The sequence below is a fragment of the Neurospora hispaniola genome (assembly GCF_033458365.1).
Source record: "Neurospora hispaniola strain FGSC 10403 chromosome Unknown B0T23scaffold_9, whole genome shotgun sequence".
Taxonomy (NCBI): domain Eukaryota; kingdom Fungi; phylum Ascomycota; class Sordariomycetes; order Sordariales; family Sordariaceae; genus Neurospora; species Neurospora hispaniola.
Genome location: NW_026944414.1, coordinates 554,350 through 568,700, shown reverse-complemented (window position 1 = coordinate 568,700; position 14,351 = coordinate 554,350). Strand labels below are relative to the sequence as shown.

The 14,351-nt window shown below is 52.9% G+C and overlaps 5 protein-coding genes across 5 annotated transcripts; 3 read left to right on the top strand and 2 right to left on the bottom strand.

The window, feature by feature from the left end:
- Positions 1-494: 494 nt before the first annotated feature.
- On the bottom strand, positions 495-2,351 carry B0T23DRAFT_407981 (uncharacterized protein; the record flags this gene model as incomplete). The annotated part of the gene is made up of 9 exons (XM_062839252.1): positions 495-521; positions 628-787; positions 820-860; positions 1,460-1,497; positions 1,607-1,687; positions 1,798-1,853; positions 1,931-1,962; positions 2,003-2,062; positions 2,301-2,351. 9 exons carry the CDS (start codon positions 2,349-2,351, stop codon positions 495-497), a joined length of 546 nt encoding a protein of 181 aa, XP_062688656.1.
- Positions 2,352-2,790: 439 nt separating this feature from the next.
- On the bottom strand, positions 2,791-3,808 carry B0T23DRAFT_448584 (uncharacterized protein; the record flags this gene model as incomplete). The annotated part of the gene is made up of 2 exons (XM_062841051.1): positions 2,791-3,574; positions 3,633-3,808. The coding sequence occupies 2 exons, from the start codon at positions 3,806-3,808 to the stop codon at positions 3,019-3,021; spliced, it is 732 nt and encodes a 243-aa protein (XP_062688655.1). The 3' UTR covers positions 2,791-3,018.
- A 2,012-nt stretch (positions 3,809-5,820) lies between these two features.
- Positions 5,821-8,132, top strand: B0T23DRAFT_389103 (uncharacterized protein). The gene has a single exon (XM_062837789.1). The coding sequence runs from the start codon at positions 6,106-6,108 to the stop codon at positions 7,879-7,881; it is 1,776 nt and encodes a 591-aa protein (XP_062688654.1). The 5' UTR covers positions 5,821-6,105; the 3' UTR covers positions 7,882-8,132.
- Positions 8,133-8,452: 320 nt separating this feature from the next.
- On the top strand, positions 8,453-11,293 carry B0T23DRAFT_326176 (S-adenosyl-L-methionine-dependent methyltransferase; the record flags this gene model as incomplete). The annotated part of the gene is made up of 3 exons (XM_062835549.1): positions 8,453-8,476; positions 8,677-8,894; positions 8,968-11,293. The coding sequence occupies 3 exons, from the start codon at positions 8,453-8,455 to the stop codon at positions 11,291-11,293; spliced, it is 2,568 nt and encodes an 855-aa protein (XP_062688653.1).
- Positions 11,294-12,018: 725 nt separating this feature from the next.
- Positions 12,019-14,339, top strand: B0T23DRAFT_456820 (WD40-repeat-containing domain protein; the record flags this gene model as incomplete). Its single annotated transcript, XM_062841270.1, has 6 exons — positions 12,019-12,090; positions 12,195-12,237; positions 12,386-12,462; positions 12,578-12,658; positions 12,738-12,863; positions 12,915-14,339. 6 exons carry the CDS (start codon positions 12,019-12,021, stop codon positions 14,337-14,339), a joined length of 1,824 nt encoding a protein of 607 aa, XP_062688652.1.
- Positions 14,340-14,351: the final 12 nt, after the last annotated feature.

Genomic DNA, 14,351 nt, shown 5'->3' with positions numbered 1-14,351 from the left:
TACAACAAACAGTATTGTTACAGCCCAAGCAAATAAACCGAGTGAGAGTAACAGAAAAAGAGAAGAAGAAAAAAACTCCTGACGTTCTCAAGCACATTGGCACACACAGAGCAGACAGGACACACGCCGATAGCAGCCCAACAAAAACGTCCCGAGTGTCCCCGTGCACACTGCCCATGTCCGTCCTATGCCTCTTCCTACCTCTATGCTACCTATCTATTAGGTACACGTAGAAGTACAGGTACTTGGAGGTTCCCTTTCATGTAAGTAGGGCAATCTTCTCGAAACCCTTACTTAACCTTCTAGGAATCAAAAGGCAAGGTACAGTCATGGTCAAAAAAAAATAGGTACTGTCCCCCTCCCCCCACACATCATCCAATATGGTAAGGGGGGGGGACAGTATTTTTTATAATATGAGTTTTAGGTACTTCGGAAGACTACCTAGCTAGCTAGATTATTTTTACTTGTAGGGTTTGTAAACATTGGATGTCAAATCAACATATGAAGTTTTCAGTTTGATACTATTAACCCTATACATAGCAACGATCAGCCATATAACGATATCCTGACCATAACACATTCAAGATCAAGGTAACGGTGCATATTTATATGGGAGTAACGATCAACCTTCGTATTATGATTTCGATTAGATTTTTGGAGGCGAGTTGCACCAAAATCGTTATACTTGGGGGGGGGGGGGGGGTTGGTTCGGTTCTGAGACGCCCAGTGACAGGCTGTTACAGCTCGTGACGGCCGGTCATAGGTCCTTTCAGCTGGCGCCGGCCTCCTGATTGGTTCCAGAAGCCCGACCTAGCCTACCTTAGAGTAACGATAACCTGGGCATTACGATCAAGACCCGGCTAACGGACTTGATCGTTGTGTGCAGGGTTAACAGTAACCCTGTTTTCATTATATTTAGGTAATTATGAACCCAGCATTTGATGTCGAAGGGGGGGGGGGGGGGGGGGGGGGGAGGGGTTTCTAGTACGGACTTGTACTGATGATGTACATTACTGGATTTACTAGATTACTAGATTCATAACTGGATATCTATAAATACATACTAATCCCATACCTCTCTCTACCTCTATCTCTACCCGTTATGTCCCTAGGTAGGTATGTGTTCCCATTGCAAAGAGAGGTTACTACCTACATTAGGTAGGTATTTACCTACGTATGCACATAGGGTACATACAACAATGGGGTAAATTCGATAGTACCATACATCTCTCTCCATCCCGCGTTTCCATTCGTCAGATAGGATTCCAGATTTCACCACCTCATGTGTCCCGTCTCAGAAATCCGTGCGAATGGTATCTACCTAGCAAAGCGGACGGGTGGACATGTGGACGGACGAATACCGCGTGAATACGGGATATAGGTAGCGTCATCGGGCATCTATCAAGCCGTTTTTCCAGTGTTTTCAAAGTTTGGGTCAGGCTAGGTAGTAAGTAGGGACGGATGGTAGTCCAGTTGCAGTGGTAATCCAGTGGGTACCTAGGTATGCGGGTAGTCCAGCCGCAAGTGATATGGTGTGGTGAGGTGTGGTGTGATGTGAGTAGCCGAGATCGGGGGCCGGGTTGAGGAGGGGAGAATACATATCTACCTCTAGCGACCGGCAGCAAAAGCATGACAGAGTAGAGGTAGGGACGGATGCAAGAATCAGGGTGGCTGGGTGGCTTGGTGGCTTGCTATTTTTTTCTTTGCTTTTCCGCTTGCTTTTCCGTTTCCCGCTCTGCTGTGTGTGCTGTGGTATTGGGTTCCAGGTATCTGGGTTAGGTTTCTAGGTCAGGTTACTCTTCTCCGTTTTCTCGATCTCCGTTGATATGTGAAAGTGATAGTTCTGCTGCTTACTTCACTTCACTTCACGTTAGAATGTCAAATATATGAAAAGAAAGTTTGGACGAAACCTTGGAGAGAATATACTTACCATAAGTAATTGACGAGGTTGATGAACGGGACCTACAACAACTTATAATATATCGCTACGTCCAAGACACACCACATTACCTTCAGAATGGAATATGCACACCCAGATTCTTGACGTTGAATGTTTCTCAATCTGTTTGTGTATTACACAGGGTATTACGAATTGACCATTTCCCATCTTCAGTCTAGCGGTATGCGACAACTTTCTTTCTACGTCCGTCGGGGAACCGTATCACGACTTCGTCATGTGAGTGACCTCAACTGAGGATAGAATCGTCATTATGCTGCGGCTCCTGAGACAAGTTCGTGACAGGAACACACAAGAGACAACGGCGCGATGTCCGTCTGGATTCAGATCTTGGAGTCCGTACTGGACTACCTCGGTTGTGTACTACACCGAAAAAGGAAAGGATAGCAGACATGGTTAGAAGATCGAATTCATTGAATGAATGAGCAGTGAATTAGCTCTCTTTGAGTGACTGCCTGAGTGCTAGCTAGCTATACTTTCCAGCTTTCGTCTCCAAAGGCTCAGTGTTTCCTCTCCCTGACCAATATCCTTCAAGGTATACTAGTCTAAAAGGTGAAATTGTCATCATATCATGATATTCCGCCCAGTCTTTGATTTTGGTTTTGCATTGTTTCTTTCGTGAGGTATTCATGCCATCATCGCAGTCATAAGTAAAATCCAGGCCTGCCACCCAGCCTTCCCAGAAGGTGAATGATAAAAAAATCGATAAAGCACAATCATGATTCCCTGAACACCGAGTCAACCGCCCATTGACTATCCGTAAACCCGGTCATTCATCCGTTCATTTCCGTTCCGTTTCCCTTCCCGTCCCGAGTTCCCAGACGATTGTTTGTGATCCTTTACTTGATTTTTTGAGAACAAATGCCGCCGTCGCTTTCCCTAAATGTGATATGCAACAATGCGGCCGTGGTATGCAAGAATGGTATGTAAGAAAAGATCCTCATGCTGTAGATGTGTGACCCCTTGTCGAGGCCATGGTAAAGCATGAGGCAAGCGATGACAAAGGGAATCTCGATTTGAAGCGAACGTAGTATTGTCAACTTGTCGAGGTTGTTGGCCATTTAGTATGGCTGCTGAGGATAGTATGTTGGCGGTCCAGGGTGTGGTGCCCGGTATGATTGTCTCCGCTCCCTTGGTCCTGGTGTCCGCCTGTCACTTCCACGGACCGGCTCAATCGGGGGTGGCGTGCGTCGCATGGCAGGCATGGGGGCAATATCTCTGTCGTAGGCCATGCTGCGACCGCTGGCCACAGTTGCTGGGGCACCAGGCGCCATCCTCGAGCTTGTGCTAATTCTCCTGGGTGCGTTAAGAGCATTGAGAGGAGGGTCCTTGACAGATGCGTCACCATCATCTGGAAGGGTCAACTCGACTAGGCTGTAGAAGTACTCGAGCACCTCGGGGTATCGCTGTACTGAAGCCTGCCAGTCCTCATCGATGCCACGCTTCAACTGGGCCTGGGCGTTGGCGAGTTCACTAGGATGAGGTGGCTGCTGGTAGTATTGCCAGGCGTGTTCTGTGATGCGGTCCAGGTGCGAGGCATGTGCCGTCTTTCGTCGCTCAGTCAGCTGGCGGAAGTGATCGAGGATGTAGTCTTGAGCATGAGCTCGCACCCATGACCTAGAGGGATGTTAGCATGGCTCGTGGCTATAGACAGAAGGATGATGGGTCCACTTACCGGATGTCATTGTAGATAGACTGCATCATCCGGTTTTCAGCCTGCTTGACGGCCATCTCGAGGCCCTTGGCCTCACAGTCACAGGCAACGGTTGCCGGAGCATGGCAAATGGCGCAATCGGGATCCATTCTGACGATGGACTTTTGTGAGTGTTGGGTGGTTTCTGCCGAGTACATTGTTTAGTGTGGTGTTGTAAAAGGCAGACAGTAGTAGTGTGATCTTTCGAATTTGGTGTAGTAAGGAGTATGTGGAGTGTGAGGCTTTGCTGCTTTTATTATAAGAGTACGTGTTGCTATGTTCACAACGTTCACGCTCTTTCTCATGACCGACAAAGGGACCAGCCCAGCAGCAAAGTATAGAAGCTTGATGATGAAGCAGCCAAGAGTAGATGGAGCAAGAGGCAGAGGGAGAATGGGGAAAGATGTGGATGTTATGAAGCTGGTGTGAGGGAGTACAAGACAAGACTCTCGGTCGAGAGAGATAAGGCAGCAGATTCACTAACCTGATGTATCAAAGGCCGAGAAGGTGTCGATCGAGTGGAATCAACGACAAGTAAGCAAGCAGCACAGGCGGGAAGAAGTGAGCAAGCAGGCAGGCCCGCAGGTGGAGGATGTATGTGGACGTATGTGAATGTATGTAAGTGTGTAAGTCGACAAGGTAGGTACCGGAGGGGAAACACCACAGCAGCGCGACCACGCAGTGTGCAGGATGAGATGGCGAACGAGGATGAGGGAAAACACGACTGATGAATGGGAGAAGAAGGAGGAGAAGCAGAGGAGTTGAGAGGGGTGAGAGGTGAAAAGAGGAGCCAGGAGGCAGGACAGGGCAAGGAAGTGTCAAGCAGCAAGCAGCAGAAAGGTCGGGTTCAGGAACTAAGCTTGCCCTGCTTGCGTGTGCTATGTAGCGGCAGCAGCAGAACGGTCCGGCCGGATCAACCAAGAAAAGAGTCTCGAAAGGCAGGCAAAGATGACCGAGACGACAGACGAGAGGGATCTGCCCCTGTTTGGCTGTTTGGGACACACCAGTCTCAGGTCTGTCAAAGGCGAAACCACACGTTGTCCGGCTGGGGATCTCTGTCGTGGCTCGAATGCGGGCCCGCTTGGCCTCCTTTGGCAGCAGTGGTCTGCAGCTTGCAGCGGCCCAATGCCTGTGTCGACCAGTCCGCGACGGCGTGGCCGATCCGGGACCCAGTTTTCCCGACTGGAGGCGAGTGTCGTTTGCACCTTGTCTGGGACCTTTTCTGTCTAGGTGGTGGCGGATGATTCGCTCTGCAGCAGCAAGACAGCGCACTCTTGCAGCAGACGATCCCCCAAGGTTATCAGCGTCTTGAAACTCGGAAATGCTGACAGTGGGGTGACGGGCAACACGGCCGGTTGGTTGGATACCGGCTTGATGGGCAACTGGCGATGAGCAGACGGGCAGCAACAGGAGGAACAAAAGCTGCCGACAGGTGGTAGATGGGAGAAGGAGGCAAAAAGAAAAGGCAAGGAAGAGCCGCGTTGCCGTGGAGGAGAGAAAGGCGTCGTATTCAGTCAAGTTGTATGTAGTATCTGTTTGACAAGAATATGATAGGCAGGGTTGATAATCCTGAGAAGAGCGGGAGGGAGGAGCATAGTCCCCGTTGCCCTGTCAAATAGAACAAGAATGTCAACATTATCAACATCAACAAATAACGGAGGAGGCGGGCAACGGAAACGAGGCCAAGACACTAGGTCCTACCCGAGATGTACCAAGTGTCAGAGAAAATATGTCATGTGCGTTTTCTCCAACCCGAGTGAGTAGGCATGCAAAGTCCCCATGATTGTGTGTGTGTTGACACTGCTCCCTTCAACCACTTCCATTTACCTTCCCCATGAGATGAAGAGATGAGGTTCGGTTCCCAGCTGGAATTTGGATACCTTGGATCCTGAGGTACCAATGTAGCTGAACGACACTGTCCAATAGAAAATGCAAAGATGGGGAGGCTGGGGAATTGGAGTCAGGTCAGACGGGAAGGAAGCAACATTATATCGACGTCTCACTTGTGATGCTTGAGACAGAGGTCGGATGGGAAGAGTGATGGTGCGGCGCACTTGTGACAGAGCGAGGGCCATGGCCGTTTCGGATGGAATATGGCAGCACTATGGCAAAGAGACACAAAAGTTGATTGGAATGTGAAGAGGATTATTGAAGTCGATTGTATTGTTGGGTGGGAGACGAGGACAAGTGCGTCGATCAGAACGACTTCAGACGGGCCCCCAGTTCGCCAAGACTTTTAGCCCAATCCACTTCATGTCATGCACGCACTGGGCTCCCCGCAGTGGCTACCTCTAGTGTACACTAAAAGTGGAAATGTTACGAGTTTCTTATCTTATCGGCGCGCGCTAACGAGATGGGACTCCCGTCGTGATCCCAAAAGTTGGCGGCCGAGGGGGGCAAACAACTGAAACCCAAGACTGGTCAATGTACATTATGCGCCATTGTCCTGTTCGAGATGGCGTCTCGTTGTACTCATAGCTCCCGGCTGTTTATGCCCTTTTTATATCCATCATTGTTTCGCGCCAGTGCCGCAAGCGTGCCCCGTGCTACTAGCTTAGCCCTCGCCCGAAACCTTCGTTACAGCAGCACAGCGACATTGGAACCTCAGCACTCCGAGAACGACGACGAGGCCAGATCGAGACTCAATCCCGCCCCCGACGACTACTCGAACCCATACTTCGCCGACAAAGCCAAGCTCAACGTCTACGCTGGCCCGGGTGGCAACGGCTGTATATCCTTTCTCAGAGAGTTGTTCATTCCCGAAGGCCCGGCGAACGGAGGTGATGGAGGCCATGGCGGCAATGTCTATATCCAAGCTGTCCACGGCGAGACTTCGCTACACAAGTTGGCACGGCGAAGGCATATTCGCGCTGGCCGGGGAAAGCATGGCCAGGGTAGCGCTCAGGGTGGACAGCGCGGAGAAGACGTCATCATAACTGTACCAGTCGGCACAGTCGTTACCGAGATCAGCCGCGACGACCCCGAAGGCGAGAGGCAACTCATTGACAGAGCAAAGTACAAGCGCAAGAGGAAAAAGGACTTTCGTAATGCCGCTGCGCTTGAGGCCCCAAAGGAGGAAGAAGGCGTACAAGGGACAATAGTAGAGGAGGAGCCGCCCGTCAACCCAGACCTCGACCGATGGCTACTATACCCCGGTATCTCTTCGTCAGAGGCCAGAAGAGTTGGCGCCGAACTGCCACGACTACCCCGTCGCGACCGGCTGTTCCAACAACCGCCAGCACCCATATATCTGGACCTGAACCGCCCCACACCACGGCCCATCCTGCTGGCGGCAGGTGGCCTCGGTGGACTGGGCAATCCCCATTTCGCAAACAAGGACAGACCAAGGCCCATGTTTGCGACAAAGGGAGAGCCGGCCATGTCTCTAGAGATTGAGCTCGAGCTCAAGCTTCTTGCCGACGTTGGTCTGGTTGGTCTGCCCAATGCCGGCAAGAGCACCCTCCTGCGCGCCTTGACCAACAGCCGAGCTCGTGTTGGCCACTGGGCATTCACCACGTTACAGCCCAATATCGGCACCGTCGTGCTCGATAACAACAAGGGCCGTCCCTCGGTAAAGAGCTACAAGCGAATCAGCGACGCTCCTGTCGATGATCCCTTTGCTCTCACGGGTGCGCCGGACGAGGTCGAGCAAAGAACGCGCTTCACTGTCGCTGACATCCCGGGTCTGATTGAGGGTGCCCATCTCGACAAGGGTCTCGGTATTGCCTTTCTGCGTCACGTTGAGCGTGCTGGTGTGCTCGCCTTCGTCATTGACCTGGGTGCCGGCAATGCTGTGAAAGCGTTGAAGGCGCTGTGGAACGAGGTGGGCTTGTACGCGCAAATGCGCGAGGATGAAGAGGCCGACCGGGAGCGCGCAGCAAGGATTGACTGGAGTCCCGAGGCCGGTATTGACAATGTCAGCATGTCAGGTGGATGGCCAGCCTCGAACGGCATGGCCGACTATCCACCCTCTGCTGCCGAGCCTGCAGGGTTGTCCATCGCAGGAAAGCCGTGGTTTGTGGTAGCCACCAAGGGAGACTTGAAGGATACTCGGGCCAACTTTATGGAGCTTAGAGATTACTGTGCGGCCGTCACACGGGGGGATGAGCCCCATCCCAGTGGTGTTCAGGGTGCTTGGATTGAGAATGTGGAAGCCATTCCCGTCAGTGCCATCAATGGTCATGGCGTGGAGAGGATTGTTCACTGGACGGTCGGCTTGTTGGATGGCTGAACAAACTCACAAGCTTTCGTTTTCTATTACCCTAGGCTTTAGCATGAGATACCTAGGCCCTCCTCTACTCAGATATCCAGAAGATAAACAAGGAAGCGCAGTGACTAGGTGTATGTATGTACCAGCTTCATCTGACCTGGCGCAACCTAGTCGCAGTTCCAGGTTGTAGTCTGCCCCATTTGGTGGTTGGACCTTGGGCTTACAACCAAAGTTCTTATCAGCGATTACCGATAAGCAATGTTAACCTTGGGGACGAATCCCACTAACCCAACCAGGTTAGCCTGTATACATGATGGATCCCTTACAGTTGCTCCATGTAAAATAACGACCAATTGAAACACGCATTTTTCAAGTTCTCTCGGTTAGCGCCATTCCTAGTCCCCCCACCCCCACATTTTAAGTTTGCGGCGACGGCTTTTGTTTCGAGTCTCGACTTGCACGCGACAGAGACTGGCGTTGCCGCATGTCACTTTTTTTTCTTCCTCCTCCTCCAACACTTCGACTCCGGCTACCAAAGTTGAGTATCGCAAGCGGACACATCTTTGTATCCCCAATTGCGAATCTCTCAAACATGGGTCGCGGTGGTAACTTCAGGGTACGTTCTACCTCAGCAGCAGCTCTTCTCTCTTTTTTTTTTTTTTTTTTTTTTTTTTTTTTTTATATATCCCACGTCATCAGCCTCGACTTCCTTCACTTGTCATACTCGAGTCCCCCAGTCATCCATTCCATGTTGCAGTGTTGCCATCCTCACCTTCCAAAACTAAACGTACTGACCGACGTGTGTATGTGTTACAGAAGGGCCGTGGCGGTGGCCGTGGCGGCAAGCGTAACCGTGATGACAACCGTGGAGGTCACCAGCCTTACACCAGATATCCCGAGGTCGTCAAGCAGAACGAAAGGCTTGAACGCTACTACAACGACCTTCTCCAGCTCCCCGAGGAGGAGCGTGAACAGTTCTGGGCTGCCCTGAAGAGGGAGCTGCCCAACAGCTTCCGCTTCTGCGGCTCCAAGGGGTACAGTCACCTTGGCCGTCTCATGTCTTCATGACCTACTTCCATCCAATTGCTTACCTTCTCTTCACAACAGACACGCTCTCGCCGTCAAGAACCTCCTCCAGACCCGCTACATCCCCGAAATTACCAGAATCACCTACGATGGCGCCGTCGTCGAGCCCCCTCAGCCTGTGCCCTGGTACCCCGACGGCCTCGCCTGGTGGATGACCACCCCCAAGAACGTGATTCGCAAGTTCCCTCCCTTCTCGGCCTTCCAGAAGTTTTTGGTTTCCGAGACCAGCGTCGGCAACATCTCCCGTCAGGAGGTCGTCTCCATGATTCCTCCCCTTCTCATGGACCTCCGCCCCGGCATGACCGTCCTCGACATGTGTGCCGCCCCCGGCAGCAAGGCCGCTCAGCTCCTTGAGATGATTCACCGTGGCGAGGAGGCCAGAATCCGTCACGTCATCAAGCAGTTCGGCGGTTCCGTCGACGAGATCAAGAGCGCCGATGACGACGCCGCCCGCCTCGAGGCCGACCCCAGCGACGACGGCAGAGCTACCGGCATGCTCATTGCCAACGACGCCGACTACAAGAGATCCCACATGTTGATCCATCAGCTCAAGCGTCTCTCCTCCCCCAACATGATCGTCACCAACCACGACGCCACCATGTACCCCTCCCTCAGGATACCCAACCCCGAGGACCCTAGCAAGCCCAACTACCTCAAGTTCGACCGTATCTTGGCCGATGTGCCCTGCTCCGGTGATGGTACCCTCAGGAAGAACGTCAACCTTTGGAAGGACTGGGCTCCTGCTGCCGCCTTGGGTCTGCACCTTACCCAAGTCCGCATCCTCGTGCGTGCTCTCCAGATGCTCAAGCCCGGCGGCCGCATGGTCTACTCCACCTGCTCCATGAACCCCGTCGAGAACGAGTCCGTCGTTGCCGCCGCCATCGAGCGCTGCGGTGGTCCCGACAAGATTGAGATTGTCGACTGCGCCGACCAGCTTCCTCTGCTCCAGCGCAAGCCCGGCATGCGCAAGTGGAAGATCATGGACAAGTCCGCCCGTGTCTGGAACAGCTGGCAGGAGGTTGAGGATCACGCCAAGTCCACTGAGGATGGCATTACACCCAGCCGTCTCGTCGAGTCCATGTTCCCCCGTCCCGAGGGCAGCATCTGCGCCGATCTCCCTCTGGAGAGGTGCATGCGTGTCTACGCTCACCAGCAGGATACCGGTGGTTTCTTCATTACTGTGCTCCAAAAGAAGGCCGAGTTCAAGGCCAAGCCTGAGGAGGTCAGGCCAAAGGAGAAGAAGCAAGCTCCCAAGCGCCCCTTGGAGGAGGCCGAGGGCACTGAGGAGGCTAAGAAGCAGAAGACCGAGAATGATGAGGCTGCCAAGACCGAGGACGTAGTGATTGAGGAGGCGCCCGTTGAGCCCGCCGAGGAGGCCAAGGCTGAGGAGGTTGCCCCCGTTGAGGAGACTCCTGCTACCGAGGAGCCCGCTGCCAAGGAGGAGGCTACCGAGACCCCGGCTGAGACCCCTGCCGAGACTCCCAAGGAGGCCCCCAAGGAGGGTGAGGCCCAACCAGAGCGCAAGCAGAAGCAGCAGGGCCCTTATGAGGAGCCCTTCAAGTACCTCCCTGCCGACCACGAGGTCATCAAGAACATTGCCGACTTCTACAAGATTTCTCCCCGCTTCCCCGCGGACCGCTACATGATCCGTAACGCCACGGGCGAGCCCGCCAAGGCCATCTACTACACCAGCGCCTTGGTGCGCGACATTCTCGTCATGAACGAGGGCCGTGGCGTCAAGTTCATCCACGGTGGTGTGAAGATGTACGTCAAGCAGGATGCTCCCTCGGCCGAGGTCTGCCGCTGGCGCATCCAGTCCGAGGGTATGCCCATCCTCCACGGCTACGTGGGCGCTGAGCGCGTCGTTGTGCTCAAGAAGAAGGAGACGCTGAAGAAGCTGCTCATTGAGATGTTCCCCAAGATCGCCAACGGCGAGTGGGAGAAGCTCGACGAAATTGGCGAGCGCGTCCGTGACTTGGCTCTCGGATGCTGCGTCCTCCGCGTTGAGCCCGATGGCGACGACGAGGAATTCAACGAGCACATGGCTCTCCCTCTGTGGAAGAGCTTCCAGTCGTTGAACCTCATGCTGCCTAAGGAGGATCGCAGTGCGATGTTGCTCCGTATCTACAACGACACCACTCCCTTGATCAACATGGGTATCAAGCGGGATGCGCCCAAGGAGGGTGCTGAGGCAAAGAAGGAGGGCGAGGAGGAGGTCAAGGCTGAGGAGACCGAGACCCCTGCGGAGGCCAAGACGGATGTCACTGTTGAGGCTCCAGCGGCTGCCGAGGAGCAGGTCAAGGATGCCGAGGGTGATGTTTCCATGAAGGAGGAGACCACTGCTTAAACTTGGTTGATTTTCTTGTGGTTGGGGCGTAATTTTCTGGCATATAAGGGAATAGCGAGGAGCTTTTTTCTTGAGTGTGTTGTGGATGGGTAGATAAAACTTTCAGCATTTGTCCATTTAGATAGAGAGAGGGATTTCTTTTAGCTGAAATGGGTTTATAGGTTTTAACTGGGGAAATGCATTTATTGTTTGATCAATTTTGAGTTTTGGGATTCGGAAACGGTGAATGTTGTTGTGACGTGCTTGCCAAACGGAGTGATGGGATGTCGTTGTGAGATACTTTAGAGGTACTCACTCTCTGGTGGATCAACTGTGCACAACTAAGTACCGACGAGGTACCTCTGTCCTCCCAAACTTTCACTTTATGATTCAAGCACGTCGCGTCCCGCAACGCGTGTGCTTGAGCAAGGCATTTCTCCAACTACAAACACTTCGATGATCATGATATGTGGAATTTTTGGACAGCGACATAGACATCTTTTCAGTATGCGAAATAGCAGTGGGTCATTACATTCGATCGAAACCTGAACGGCATCTGATGCAAATTTGTCGGGACCGCGCGAACCTGTGCCCAACCTTGATCAACCACCATCGCGAACCTTTCGAGATCCCGGACCCGACAATTACTTTCGGATAGTGGTATTGACAAAAGACATTTTCAAGCAAATGGTTCATCTCTGAGTCGTTTGCATATCAGGAGTCAAAAATCAAAGGAACACCATACGATGCCCACTAATAAAGCCCCGACCTCGAACGAGTGGGATTTGCCCAAGTTGAGGGCGTCTATCAATTTCCAGGTACGAGTAATTCTACCAAGTTAGCAGAAGCTATTCTATATATTATGCACGCACGCCCAATGATGACGAAGGAGGAGGCCAACTTGCTGACCTCCCCCAAACAGGACGACTGGAAAGATCCCGTCTCTGGCGAGTCGATAGCACATGGTACGTCCGGTGTCTCACTTTGGTGATTTTCTTTTGGTTCTCCCGGGGACATATGAGAGAGTCCAGGAGTGTCAAACCCCAGTCTGTGTGTGTGTGAGAATTGATAAACTAAACTAAACAAATGAACTGAACAACAATGACTTGACAGAATTCTTCGACGTGAAATTCTACCCGTACAACCCCGTCGGCGCCCCGCCCGTGTTCGCCATAGCTAGTAAGAAGCATGTACGTTGTTGTTCCTGTTTTACTGACTGTCACTTTGATGATTATTGGATGTCTGTGATGTTTTTCAAGGCTTATGAGTAACTCAAGGAGACATGCTAATTACTAGTCAACACAGGTGATCATATGTCGCATCAATCAAAATACGGACAGCAGCACCAATCCTGTCGAGGTGTTGAAGTTGATAAGAGACGATGATGTGAGTTTTCGATTCGACCCCAACTGTGTGGCCGTTCGGATAGATGAGAATGTGCTAATGTATGTGTATTGGTGAATAGGATGACGCAGCAAACTGTTCATGCTGCTGGTCCAAGGACATGGAGACGGGTCAACCATGGCTTTGTATAGCCGGGGCGGATGCAAAGGTGAAAGTCTACGATGTCAAACAGGGCAAGTTAGTCAAGGTTGGTGGTACCCTCCATTATTCCCCTATGCGATGCTAATGACAGAAACAGACCCTCGTAGGCCACGGCGGCGGCATCAACGACCTCGTCACCTCCCCGCTCACCCCCTCCCTCATCGCCTCCTGCTCCGACGACACCACCGTGCGCCTCTGGTCCCTCCTCCCCATCCACTCCGCGCAACCGTGCATGTTCATCCTCGGAGGCGACGCCCACACCTGGGACCTACTGAGCATCGCCTTCCACGACACGGGCCGCTACTTACTGTCCGCAGGCCACGACCAAACCATCAACCTGTGGACTATCCCGCCTTGTCCTTCCGAGCCCGTCACTCACCCTTTGGTCATCCACTACCCGCACTTTTCCACAAAGGAGATCCACAACTCGCTGGTGGACTGCGTTTCCTTTTTTGGAGATCTGATTCTTTCTCGCGCCTGCTGGGAAGAGACTATAGTCCTGTGGTCTGTATCAGGCTTTTCCTCCTCCTCTTCTTCCATGTCCCCCTCCCTTTCCCCCTCCCATTCCCCCTCCTCCACTTCCTCTTCGTTCCAGGGTAACGACCTTCCATTGTCAACAGCCCCCACAACCTTTGACCCCTCCAAACTCACCCGCTCCGCCTTCTGGCAAGCCCCCGACCTCAACCCCGAAACCCGCCCGGCCTATTTCACCAGACTGCTCCAGTTCAAAACGGTCGATTGCAAAGGGCAGTTCTACATGCGCTTCAAAGTTCTGCATGCACAAGGGGGCAAACATCCCGTGTTGGCATTTTGTAATGCGCGGAATAAATTTATGTTTTGGGATTTGAGCCGGTTGGGTAGTTGGCAGCGGTTTCTGGGGGAACTTAGGGAGGCTGAAGAAGAAGCCGAGGCGGCGCAGGGGAAGGAGAGGAGAGAGAGGATGAGGGTGGTTGAGCAGCCTGGGTGGATGCCTGCGAGGAAGGCGCCCAGACGGACTGCAACCGGAGAGGGAGGGGGAGGGACTACCTATTCTTCTACGGCAGCGGCGACGGCGGCGGCGGCGGCGGCGAACTACAAGGCTGCGGGGAGTATGGCTGGACGAGCTTCAGGAAAACAACTTGGTACCGGGACGTCCACTAGTCCTGATCCCGAGACTTTGCTTTCTGCTTCTGCTGTTGCTGGTGGTAGTGGTAGACCAGGTTCGAGTTCGAGAGAGAGACCGGGCTCCAGAGGATCTACTACCACCACGGCTACGGCTACAGCTACGGCTACCCAAACAGCAGCAAACAGGCCCCCGGGCATAGGACTGGGAGGATACACACAAAAGCAGCTGGATGAGTGGCATGACCAGTGTGATATTACGGATTCGCACAAGGAGATTAAACCGCATAAGACGGTTACGGTGGATGGCAAGGGACAGCATTTTGTGGGGAGGCAGGTGGCGTGGAGTCCCGAGGGGAATTGGTGTGTGGTGGTGGGCAATTCGAATCGGGCTATGATCTTTCAGCGGTGGGGGAAGTAAAGAGTAAAGGGG